Source organism: Zingiber officinale, chromosome 4A, assembly GCF_018446385.1.
Source record: "Zingiber officinale cultivar Zhangliang chromosome 4A, Zo_v1.1, whole genome shotgun sequence".
Taxonomy (NCBI): Eukaryota; Viridiplantae; Streptophyta; class Magnoliopsida; order Zingiberales; family Zingiberaceae; genus Zingiber; species Zingiber officinale.
This window is the reverse complement of record NC_055992.1, coordinates 39,486,003-39,499,916: the sequence shown is the minus strand read 5'-3', so window position 1 is coordinate 39,499,916 and position 13,914 is coordinate 39,486,003. Positions and strand designations below refer to the sequence as shown.

Sequence of the window (13,914 nt, the reverse complement as noted above, 5' to 3'; positions counted from 1 at the left end):
GTTCACTGTCAGAAATATAGATGGTTGGAGCTAGAACTGTTGTCATCCAAACCAAGTACCCCCATACTAACTGATCGGATCAGGAGTAAGGTCCAGCCCTACATCAAGAGGCAAGAGGAAGGCCGGAGCTACAGTATCCGGCAAACCACCCAAATCAGAAACCTCCCGATGCAATAGTAGAATTAAGATTGTTTCAAATCTAAGATTAACTTGTCTTACCTTCTATCCACAACACACGATGAAGAAAAACCCTTGATCTGATGAAGAGGAAAGACAGAAATCCAATGTGGAATTTGGATCCCTCTCTCAGCTGGTGGTGGCTTTTCTCGGTGGTCGGATGACTCCAAGCAAGTGACCGGAGCCAAGATGGCGGTCCACTATGGGTGGACCGAGGAGACAACGACAATCAAGCGGCATAGTCGCTCGACGAGGCGGCAGACAATAGTAGCGCGAACAGGCCATGGGAGGGTTGGCTGTCGCTCTTGTCGCAGCTGAGCTAGAGGAATCCGGCCCTTGTGGTCCTCGGCGGCCGACGATCAGGAAAGGGGCGACGACATCAGTGAGATCCGAAGAGGAAGTCGGCTGGAATCAAGTCACATGACGTCGAACAATAGTGCGAGGAGGCTGGGAGAGAGTCAACTTCTCGCTCATGGTCGAAGAGGGACGGATCGACGCCGACGATCGACGATCCAGTGACAACGGGCAAAGATTGGGAGGGGAAAGAGGTGTCGGCAACGTGGATTTTAGGACACGCGTGAGGAAAATGAGACATTTATATACTTAAACTTAGGTATTTTAATTAAACTCTAGGTTCATTTCTCAATCCACTCCTATTTTTTTAATATTTCAAATAGGTCTCCTCTGAATCTAATAGTTCTATCCTCTTAAAATACGTCATACGAGTTCTGAAAAATTCTCAGAAAATTTCTAAAAATTCCATTAAGGTTATTCGTCTATTAAACCTTATTATGCTATTATTATTTTGTTACGGTATTTTACAATATCGGATTTTTAAATTTAAATGGATGTAATTTAATTAGTTCAAATAGTAGGAACAATTTACCGTTTATTTTGGAATGAAAAGACTAGTTTATTTTGGAATGAAAAGTCTAGTTTATTTTGCAATTATTGTAGTACCAAGGCCGGTTGATTTCGAATTTTTTGTTTGAAAGCAACGTCGATATTCGTCGTCGGTCGCGGGCGTGACATATTTGTCTAGCTATTTGAATCGGTCTTTGTTCACATACTTTGTGGAGCTGATGGAGCATTATAGTATAGCAGGATTATCTTAGAGTTTGTGAGAACAAATTTAAAATTACTGGTATAGTGTACATATTGAAAGAAGAAATTCATTAATGTCCAAAAAGAAAGAAAATGAAATAAAAAAATTGAATTTTATTTCATTACTATTCCTTTTTGTTTTAGAATTTTAAGGGTGTCGTATAGTTATCCACATCTTCCATTATAAAGCTAAGTGATGTGTTTCAATATGTCACCTAGTCTTGCTTGAGTTGCCAATCATGTTTACCATTAATGGAAGAATGTATTCAGAATTTCATTACTCCCACATATAATTACTCGTCAGTGATCAATTAGACCCTCCTTTGTCTTCTAAAAACCTCTTATCATATTTTTGGCTTCAACTTAAGCAGGTCTCCAAGAGATTAGAAGACACTGCCAGATATTTCAAGCGTTTGGGAAGTATCGGATTCTGGGGCCAGCTACTATGCACCATTGTTTCTGCTGTTATTTTATCATTTTCCACATTTGTGACTGGGAAGATCGCTACACCAGTGACCTTTTATCCTACTGCTGGTGCAATTGCAGTTGCATATATTTCGGTGTTCTGGTTTTTTGGTTATATACAACTATCAGAAAAGCTTCAAAGAACAGCTAATGAACCTTCAAAGGTGCCTTTTTTATCCTAGCCCATACACAAATATCTTCTGTCACGCCCCAGAGGAGTCTCTGTCCGAAGAAATTTCGGCAGCATCTCCCCTGTACGGCGGACAATATGAAACTTCCTACATATCACATATACATCAGCCACAGGCGGCTGGAATGATAACAAAAATAAAAACAAACACCACGCAGTTTATAATAGTAATCAATAACAATAGGACTCTGACTCGAAATCCACCCTACTCCACTACACTCGTAAAGCTCAAATCCAACGAACTTACCTCTTCTGCCGTCCAGGCAGGTACGTAGTAGAATAGAATCCAAAAATCACATCAAGAGTTCATCAAACAAAAATAATCCATACACATTCCATAAATAAAGATCCAAAAACCAGAATAAGACAACGTTCTATATGGAAAAAGCCAAAATATCAATAAGACTCAAACCAGCAGAGAACTGGCTCTACGTGCTGATGGGGGAGCCAGCGACTGGAACTGCTCCGGACAGCCTCAACCTGAAAATATCAACAATGGAGGCGGGGTGAGTCCAACACTCAGCAGGTACAACTGATATGCATAATAAAACAAATAACAGACAACACTAATCATGCGTACAGTCTCCTGAATACGAGAAGGAATAAATGCAACTGAAATGAAATCAGGAGATAACTGTACTAACCGGAATCAAGGTACAAAGGTAATAGGTCGTCAGACCGAAGAAATCATAATCCTGTATGCATGTCAATCAAATGCATCCATACAAATGCAGCATATAAGTGCAGCAATCACAACAATAAAATGCAATAAATGCATATGGTGACCGTGCACTCGGACATCACTGCTCCTGACAGTGACTGAGTGGACGGAATGCTGTCGGAGTACTCCTATCCTCTGGCCCCAAATCATAAATGGGGGAGCTCAATGCTCTCATCTCCCGGTACACAACGACGGGGAGGATATCTCTGCCGGCTACCACGCTGAGTCTCCTGACCAACGGAGCCAAACAGAGTCCACCATCTGCCGGCTACCACGCTGCTACACTAAAGAGCCAAACAGAGCGGAACTGTCTGCCGGCTACCACGCTGAGTCCTCAGACCAACGGAGCCAAACAGCAGAACCGCCACACTCCAGCCAGATATACAACTAATCCATGGGTGGTGTGTGCAGTACATGTAACTGACGATGGGCTCAACCATAGTAGAGCCGACAATCGTACAGCATGCAATCATGATGCATGACACTAAAACATGGCATGGTCCATATAAATAAATACAAGTGTGTACCACTGAAAGATGTGTCAAATAAATGGTACACAACCAAATAGGGCATCAAACAAACCCTAAGTCTAGAACATAGCATATCATGTGGTTGGGTCACTACTCAAACATATATGATCATATAGATAATATGCAGAGCAGAATAAATAAACAAACAACATGCTATAATCATGTAGTGACCAACCGAAACAAAGAGTAACACAATTATTGTTATTTGTTAAACAATTTATCATGCATATCAAAGACATAAGTCAAAGTACCCGCCTCCGGAAATAGAAAGGTCCGATCTGACTCCGAGATACTCGTCTCGCGTCAAAGTCCTGTGTCACATATAAATAAATATATTTTATTTAGCTACAATTTACATAAATAGCTAAACAAAATTCCTAAAACTATTTAGGGCAAAACCCTAAACCAAAAACACATAAACATAAACCTAATTTTATTACACATGTACAACTAATTACGAAATCCATTTTCTACACCTCACCTCAATTCACTGCCTCTTGTTGATCAACAACAAGGATCGTGGCTGCAGGACACAGGATGGCTGCTGGACTAAAAATACTCCACAACAAGACCCCCCTGCTGGAAACTTCACTGTCAGAATTCAAGGAGAGGAGATTCACTGATTAACCAGACAACCAATCATCTAAAATTAGTGAATCGTTGAACTCCAAAGAAGGAATACCACTCACTGCTTCCTCTCAAATCTCGTGATCTTGATCCACATCAAGAGGATCAAGAACAGAGTGAAGACTACTGCCAAACAAACCTAACTCCAACAACTTACCTCCAAGATCGACTAGGGCACACAACTGGAGGTTTGGGCAGAGACAGCGGCGTTGAGGTGTGAAACCGATGAAGAAGTCGGAGATTAGGGCACGGTTTCTGATTAGAAGAGATGGTGCTTGGTCGGGGTGCTCTGCCGTGCGGAGAAAACCGAAGAAGAGAAGGAACCGCGGGTCAGCCAGGGCTAGGGGACGACGCTGGGAACTCCACGGCAAGGCTAGGGCAGAGGATGGATCGCCGGCAATGGCTTGCGCTCGCCGGCGCTTGGGCAGGGCCGGAGGAGAAGAGAAGAGACTCGGGAGAGGAGGAAGAAGGACTCGTGCGGCGCCGGTTAGGGCACAGAAACGCACAGAGGAGAATAGCACGCGGCTTCGGCGGGGAAAGAAAAAAAAAGAGAAAACAAATAAAGAATTTAAAAGAAAAAGGAAATGAAATTATAAACATTTCCTCGCTTAAATGGATCGCTTAAACAGGCTTTTCCCTGGCCCCATTTTCATCCCCATTAACTCGTTCGTACGAGCTCCGAAAAATTCCCGAAAAATCTCCAAAAATTTCGGAAAATTCCCTTATTAATAATCGTCATTTTTCCGGTATTTTACATTCTCCCCCACTAATAAAAATTTGGTCCCCAAATTTCAGTATCTACCATCAGCAAGTACTAATAACAGATAATAATAATAAATGTTGAACGGCAAATAAACTCACATACCTCAAGTGAAAAGATGGGGATATCGAGCTCGGATCGTATCCTCGAGCTCCCAAGTAGCCTCCTCGTCCGAATGATACTGCCATCCGACTTTAACCAGCCGGATAGTCTTGTTCCGCAACTGACGCTCTTTCCGGTCGAGAATCCGTACCGGAACCTCCTCATATGTAATGTCAGGCTGAACTGGAACTGGAATATCTGTCAGCACATGCGTCGGGTCAGGTACGTATCTCCTCAGCATAGATACGTGAAATACATCGTGGACGCCTGACAAAGACGGCGATAGTGCCAATCGGTAAGCTACCGCTCTAATCCTTTCCGAGATGTGGAAAAGTCCAATATATCGCGGAGCTAGCTTACCTTTGAGGCCAATCTCTTCACCCCTTTCGTGAGTGAAACTCGCAAAAATACATGGTCGTAAATGGAGAATTCTAAGAGTCTCCGACTCCGGTCAGTATAACACTTCCAGCAGTCTTATGCCTCTGTCATCCTCTGTCCGATAGTAAGGACCACTCTGCCTCGCTGAGCTCTATGAGGTCCCAACAACTGGCCTCTCGGATTCTCATCCTAATCGACGACTGAGCAATTATGGTAACGAGACTACCCTGCTCGGTCTGTCCCTGCTCCTCAAGGTCTAAGTCAGAGAAATCCTGAATCAAATCTGTGACCACAACTCGGTGGCAAGCTAAATTCCCTCTGGACCTCTAGCTAAGTCCATCGGCAACCACATTAGCTTTTCCCAGGTGATAGCTAATGGTACAATCATAATCCTTCAGGAACTCCATCTATCTCCTCTGTCGAAGATTAAGTTCCTTCTGAGTGAACAAATATTTGAGACTCCGATGGTCAGTGAGAATCTCAATGTAATATCATACAGGTACTGCCGCCAAATTTCCGGGCAAAAATAATAGCAGTCAACTCCAGATCATGAACTGAGTATTTTCTTCTCAGGCTCCCCCAACTATCAAGAAGTATATAAGAATACTCAACCGTGCTGCATCAGAATAGCACCCATACCCTGTAGAAACGTGTCGGTGTAGAGGACAAATCCGTCCTTTCTAGAAAGTAAAAACCAAAAATCGAAGCCGACACTAGTCTTCGCTTCAACTCCTAGAAGCTGATATTGAAATCCTCAGTCTAAATAAACTTCACGCCTTTCATGGTCAGGCGTGTAAGTGACATAGCAATCCGTGAAAAACCCTCAACGTATCTCCGGAAATATCGGCCAAACAAAGGAGGTTACAAGCCTCTTCTATTGACTCCGTCTACTCCCGACGGTAACAATCTCGATCTCATGTGGAACCACGGTATACTTCTATTGGTGACCGTGTGGCTCAAACATCTCACATAAAACAATCCAAACCAGCACTACTGATAATCACATATAGATGTTCTCGTCGAATCATCTCTAGATCTATGCAAAGGTAGTGTACGTGACTCACCTCGGATCCGTAATAGATCACAACATCGTCCACAAAGATAATGGAAACCTATCCAAACATCCTCGACATACCAGGATCCTCGACAACATCTAAGGCACTGTAAGCCTCTATGGCAAAAACTGAGACACATAATGTACGTATCACATACATTCCTATCCATAGGATCTCCAATAATAAATCGAAAAAATCTGATCATCAATAACATAAATCACCAAAGAATAAATCCTCCAGAGTGAGAGCAACGCTCCATCACAGGAAACACCACATATGTGGGAGCAACGCTCTACCACAAGAAATCCTCAACATGTGGGAGCAACACTCCACTACAAATAATCTGAAATATGTATCGCAATAAATATAGGAGCAATGCTCCGCTACCAGCAATCCGTGATATGTGGGAGCAATGCTCCACCACAAAACAATATCCAAGTACCCCAAGGCACCTAACTATCCTGCTAGAGACTGTACAAGATCTCTCTACCACAATTCGCTGTGGTTAGCCTAGGATATAACAACCTAGTAACTAATCAAATCCATCATCAACTCTATCAGCATCCTAGTGGATCATCCACTGATAGGAAAATTAGTTGATGAGTTAATTCAACAAATGACATAATGCAGTCACTCCACATTCTGCATTCAGTATAAGTAGAATCATCCTACTGCTACCAATGTATACACCTAGCACACATGCTCACACAACATATGTATGATCAACAAAATCCTCCAATTATTATACACCAAACATACTCACAACTCAGGTATAATCAGTATGATACCTCCAACAATACATACCGAACACGTGTGCAAAATCAATGTAGGTAAAATCAACAATACACCTCAAACAACGCTCATATGACATATCTTCACCTATGCCAAGAGTATAACCAACATATACTTCCAATAAAGCATACTAAACTCAGGTGCACTCACAAATCAAACATAATCAAAAAGTTACCTCAGATACCACACCAAACACATATGTACATATCACAACTCAGATTAAATCGACAAAATGCTTCCATCAAAACACACCGATGTACTTATACTACATCTCGGATTTAATCAACAAGCTATCCTCAATAATACCTCCAGATACATACACCGAACTACATATCTATGATCCACCAGGAACCTTCAAACCATATCAGAACATGGATATATATACTATTTGCAAATGGACAGTCTACCATAGGACTCCTACAACACATAACAATCATAATATACATGCAACATAGACATGCAAAATCAGCATACCAGCTCAACCAAAGAGACCAACCTTATGCTACCAATACTCATGGGTTACAGGTATATCTAAACAAAATTCATGCATATGTATCAAGCATGAATACATCAATCAAAAGCAACCCAAAATAAAGCAGTCTAATCATCCAGTAACAACCCTACTCTAGGTTCAAAGGAACTGGTATCGGACAAGAAAGATATACACACCGTGGTATAACATTGTCAGTCAATGTCATACACTACCAAGACTATATCTAATGGGAAAAATTTTATCATTATAAATCCAAATGTACTCTCCCAGTAAACACTAGTAACGATTGTATCCCATAAGTGTTAAGCAATTAACTCTACACTTCCTTACACCAGCGGGGTCACATATCCCCATGCACCCTCTAAGTTATCCCACCAGGTATATACAATCCATGGTCAAAGTCTTCATGAAATAGGGTACATCGATCCTTTATCACCTATCCAAGCCGACAATGATATATGGCTAAATCAGTCATTTCCACGTCAGTACAAAACAAGTACTCAAAGGTGCTCTAGATACATAACTAAACACAAATAACCTAAAGGTTCGAACCTCTAAAAATAGAGTATGGCAATCCTCTACTGATCAATCAACAAAATTAAATCATTCATTTACTAACTAATCAAGAATACCTTAATCCTCCACAAGCAACTAAGGTATATCCAACCACATAATATCATATGTATAAATATGTACGACCCAAAAGAAAAAGTCAAAATTTAAGAACATCAAGACACTCTCATTTTCATCCTAAAAACATCAGCCCACATAATATCAGATGAATAAGTCTCTACTCCACATGAGGGCAAGTTAGCATTCAAAACATCAAATCATTATTTATCCACAGTCCAATATCAGAGGAAGCATATATCAATTTTTTTTTTTTTTATCATCCTGCTAACTATCCATAACCAACCAAATTTATTAAAATCTCATAGGCACATTCAACCGTAAACTCTCCAGCACCAAATTTATAATCTGATCACCAACCATAATCATCAAACCTGTGAATATCAACATGACACTCACTATGTCACCATCAACGACAACCCAATATAAATCATCAAAATAGTCATCTACTAATAGATCATCAAAACCAATATCTAATAATAGATCATCAGACGACCACATAACATTTACTCCAATAAATCATTAGAAATCAACATATCACAATATCTGATCTCACAATATCCCTCAACCTCAAACCATTCTCAACAATGATCAAACATGGTAACTCCCCTAATGAACAATTTCCATCGTACCTGGTATCCTAATATCCAAAAGATATGAGTATAAAACTCTCCTGGCTAAGTCAACAGGAATATGTAGGTATCATCCACTATCCAACTAACATTAGCAGAGGCTGGTATGTGCCTCCATCTCCTACGAGTAGTAACAGAAGCTAACACTATTGATGGTATGATAAGAAAAATCACCAGAGATTATAATCCTTTATCTCTATTAAGGTCAACCATGCTCAATGGCTAATCCATCACATGTAATATGTGCTACTACAACCAAACAGGTACTACATAAAGAATGCTAATACCTATCATAAACTATAAAATTAAACATCATACCTATATGCCGTCTGGAGATGTTCCATCGCTGTCCAGTCCCCAAAATGACCTCGGAATTCCGTATGAGAAAAACAAACACCGAAAATCCATATAAATCCAAAACGGAAGTCCATAACATAATCGAAACGGACAAATCCGTGCAACCGAAAATAACGGCCCACACCAATATGTCTCGCAACTAGGGCTAGTATAAAAATATCCAAAATACCAAAAGCAGGTATCACACCCTGCTCTGATACCAATAAATTGGTATCAGATAAATCTCGAAAATCTAACACACGGAAATCAAACAAATATCGCCAAACTTTGGCGCTCTGATACCATATCAATTGGTATCAGGTTATATCAACTATCCGAAACACGAAAACAAAGATCGTAAAACTTAAGCTCTCAAAAATCCAGAACACATAGCAAGTATCGTATACCTGCTCTGATACCACTAAATTGTCACGCCCCAGAGGAGTCTCTGTCCGAAGAAATTTCGGCAGCATCTCCCCTGTACGGCGGACAATATGAAACTTCCTACATATCACATATACATCAGCCACAGGCGGCTGGAATGATAACAAAAATAAAAACAAACACCACGCAGTTTATAATAGTAATCAATAACAATAGGACTCTGACTCGAAATCCACCCTACTCCACTACACTCGTAAAGCTCAAATCCAACGAACTTACCTCTTCTGCCGTCCAGGCAGGTACGTAGTAGAATAGAATCCAAAAATCACATCAAGAGTTCATCAAACAAAAATAATCCATACACATTCCATAAATAAAGATCCAAAAACCAGAATAAGACAACGTTCTATATGGAAAAAGCCAAAATATCAATAAGACTCAAACCAGCAGAGAACTGGCTCTACGTGCTGATGGGGGAGCCAGCGACTGGAACTGCTCCGGACAGCCTCAACCTGAAAATATCAACAATGGAGGCGGGGTGAGTCAGGTACAACTGATATGCATAATAAAACAAATAACAGACAACACTAATCATGCGTACAGTCTCCTGAATACGAGAAGGAATAAATGCAACTGAAATGAAATCAGGAGATAACTGTACTAACCGGAATCAAGGTACAAAGGTAATAGGTCGTCAGACCGAAGAAATCATAATCCTGTATGCATGTCAATCAAATGCATCCATACAAATGCAGCATATAAGTGCAGCAATCACAACAATAAAATGAAATAAATGCATATGGTGACCGTGCACTCTGACATCACTGCTCCTGACAGTGACTGAGTGGACGGAATGCTGTCGGAGTACTCCTGTCCTCTGGCCCCAAATCATAAATGGGGGAGCTCAATGCTCTCATCTCCCGGTACACAACGACGGGGAGGATATCTCTGCCGGCTACCACGCTGAGTCTCCTGACCAACGGAGCCAAACAGAGTCCACCATCTGCCGGCTACCACGCTGCTACCCTAAATGCCAACGGAGCCAAACAGAGCGGAACTGACTGCCGGCTACCACGCTGAGTCACCTGACCAACGGAGCCAAACAGCAGAACCGCCACACTCCAGCCAGATATACAACTAATCCATGGGTGGTGTGTGCAGTACATGTAACTGACGATGGGCTCAACCATAGTAGAGCCGACAATCGTACAGCATGCAATCATGATGCATGACACTAAAACATGGCATGGTCCATATAAATAAATACAAGTGTGTACCACTGAAAGATGTGTCAAATAAATGGTACACAACCAAATAGGGCATCAAACAAACCCTAAGTCTAGAACATAGCATATCATGTGGTTGGGTCACTACTCAAACATATATGATCATATAGATAATATGCAGAGCAGAATAAATAAACAAACAACATGCTATAATCATGTAGTGACCAACCGAAACAAAGAGTAACACAATTATTGTTATTTGTTAAACAATTTATCATGCATATCAAAGACATAAGTCAAAGTACCCGCCTCCGGAAATAGAAAGGTCCGATCTGACTCCGAGATACTCGTCTCGCGTCAAAGTCCTGTGTCACATATAAATAAATATATTTTATTTAGCTACAATTTACATAAATAGCTAAACAAAATTCCTAAAACTATTTAGGGCAAAACCCTAAACCAAAAACACATAAACATAAACCTAATTTTATTACACATGTACAACTAATTACGAAATCCATTTTCTACACCTCACCTCAATTCACTGCCTCTTGTTGATCAACAACAAGGATCGTGGCTGCAGGACACAGGATGGTTCTGGACTAAAAATACTCCACAACAAGACCCCCCTGCTGGAAACTTCACTGTCAGAATTCAAGGAGAGGAGATTCACTGATTAACCAGACAACCAATCATCTAAAATTAGTGAATCGTTGAACTCCAAAGAAGGAATACCACTCACTGCTTCCTCTCAAATCTCGTGATCTTGATCCACATCAAGAGGATCAAGAACAGAGTGAAGACTACTGCCAAACAAACCTAACTCCAACAACTTACCTCCAAGATCGACTAGGGCACACAACTGGAGGTTTGGGCAGAGACAGCGGCGTTGAGGTGTGAAACCGATGAAGAAGTCGGAGATTAGGGCACGGTTTCTGATTAGAAGAGATGGTGCTTGGTCGGGGTGCTCTGCCGTGCGGAGAAAACCGAAGAAGAGAAGGAACCGCGGGTCAGCCAGGGCTAGGGCAGGCGGTCGGGCGGCGGTGATTTGCGGCGACGGCGCTGGGAACTCCACGGCAAGGCTAGGGCAGAGGATGGATCGCCGGCAATGGCTTGCGCTCGCCGGCGCTTGGGCAGGGCCGGAGGAGAAGAGAAGAGACTCGGGAGAGGAGGAAGAAGGACTCGTGCGGCGCCGGTTAGGGCACAGAAACGCACAGAGGAGAATAGCACGCGGCTTCGGCGGGGAAAGAAAAAAAAAGAGAAAACAAATAAAGAATTTAAAAGAAAAAGGAAATGAAATTATAAACATTTCCTCGCTTAAATGGATCGCTTAAACAGGCTTTTCCCTGGCCCCATTTTCATCCCCGTTAACTCGTTCGTACGAGCTCCGAAAAATTCTCGAAAAATCTCCAAAAATTCCGGAAAATTCCCTTATTAATAATCGTCATTTTTCCGGTATTTTACATCTTCCTTTCTCTTTCTCTTCCACTTCATTTATGTACTGCAAAGTACAGTTCTCTCGGGGCGGTCTAGTGGCTAGCGCATGAGGTATTGGCACAATGAGGTTTGGAGTTCGAATCTCGGTAAAGTCGAGGTAAATGTCTCCTTTATATGCTAGTCACTATTCTAAAGGTTAGTAGCCACCATGATTTACCTCCTTGACCTTAGGACGGGTTGACGGGGCGCTCGGAGCGAGCGTATTCGTCTTTTGTCACAATGTGTACTACAAAGTACTTTTTCTATATATGTGAATTGGCATGATTTTCCACACGTTTCCTAATTGATATTAAGGGAAGAGTTAAAATGAAAGATTATTATAGTATTCTAGGAGTCACTCAAATTAGTATGTTAATGATGTAGCATAAAGCATGGAATTAAGGGCATCATTAATGTCATGCATGTTATTATATTAGCACTTCATTCTCAGTTTCCACATGTATAGTAGAAATACCCAAAGTTATCATCTATTACTTTGTCGTGCTCTTTTGTTGAACTAAAAAATCATCACGGTACTATATAGGCTCCTCCACGTGCTGAAGTGGTAAAAAATCTGAAAAATGGTATAGTGCTTAATGTTTTGGGAATGGGTGCTGCAATTCTTGGTATGCAAGCGACTATTGGGTTATTGGTTGCTAAGGCCCTCACTACCCTATCAGTTCCTTATTACCAGGGAATAGCCCCTGGCAAGTATGTAGTGCTGGCCATGGATGTGTTCTTAGTACAGGTAATTTCTGATTTATACTTTATTCTCCTCAACTCCTTTCTTAGTCTTTTTTTCCTCTCCTTTTGTTCCTAATATCCTTCAGTTGCAGTATCGAGGTGGGGGAAGAGATCACAGTTTAGAGGTTGGGGGAAAAAAAATCTCAAGTTGAACTTGGTCAAGCACTTGAGATAGGGTTCAAGAGTTCTATAACTGGATAGTACAGATTATTTAAAAAACAAATGCATTTTTTTTAGCTTCTCAAAAAAGAAAAATTATTACACAAGAAAAAGAAAATATATTCACTTAGTTTGCTTACATATTTTGATTTGTACGTTTTTTATTTTCATTTTTTGAAAAACGTCATTTTTAAAAAAATGGTGTTTGGTTTGTATTTTCTATGTTTGTTTTCTAAAAAAATAAATAGTATTTTTTGAAAAAATAGAGAATGACTAAAAGTCATTTTTTATTTTCTAGAAAATATACGTTTTTCAGAAAATAAAAATGGAACATGCGTAAACCAAGCACATTGATATTTTCTGAAGATTCAAATATGCTTTTTTTCAGCTGAAGGCAAAATGGCATTTGCGTATCTCCTATCACATCCATGTTTCTAGTTTTTTCAACCTTAAACACCAACTCTAACTGTAACTAATACAATTATTTTTCTGATTCATTGGTTCTAATTGTTCATGACATCTCTGATTACAGTCTTCAAGCAACACAGTCCTTTCACATCTCTTGGGGCTGGTTTTGTCACTAGAGCTGTTGCGATCAGTCACAGTGCCACATTTGGAAGCTGTTCATATTTCCAGAGCTCTATAGATAATGTTGTGACATTAGGTATTCATGTTCTATACCTATCCCTTCGTTAATCAAAGTTTTGAGTTTTTTCTTCGTCCAAATTAAGATCCAACATATTTGTCTTATGTTCTGTCTCGGATCTCAATGATTTAGAGCATTTCATATAGGGAACCATGTATATATTAGTCATATGTGCAAAAACTAAGCCCTCCCGTCATGGATAACTACAACTTTACGATTTATCTCTTTATAAATAATTATAGGGTCAACCGTGTGGAACTGTTGGGATGACAAATTCTACTTTTTGC

General features: G+C 40.6%; 1 protein-coding gene across 1 annotated transcript in view; it reads left to right on the top strand.

The window, feature by feature from the left end:
• The window catches only part of LOC121972362 (protein TIC 21, chloroplastic-like), a 33,674-nt gene extending 19,987 nt beyond the window's left edge, over nucleotides 1-13,687 (top strand). The window contains exons 2-4 of the mRNA XM_042524042.1: nucleotides 1,586-1,910; nucleotides 12,623-12,826; nucleotides 13,514-13,687. Of these exons, the coding sequence (XP_042379976.1) occupies nucleotides 1,586-1,910; nucleotides 12,623-12,826; nucleotides 13,514-13,627 (643 nt within the window). The 3' untranslated portion in view covers nucleotides 13,628-13,687. The remainder of the gene's footprint in view (nucleotides 1-1,585; nucleotides 1,911-12,622; nucleotides 12,827-13,513) is intronic.
• Nucleotides 13,688-13,914: the final 227 nt, after the last annotated feature.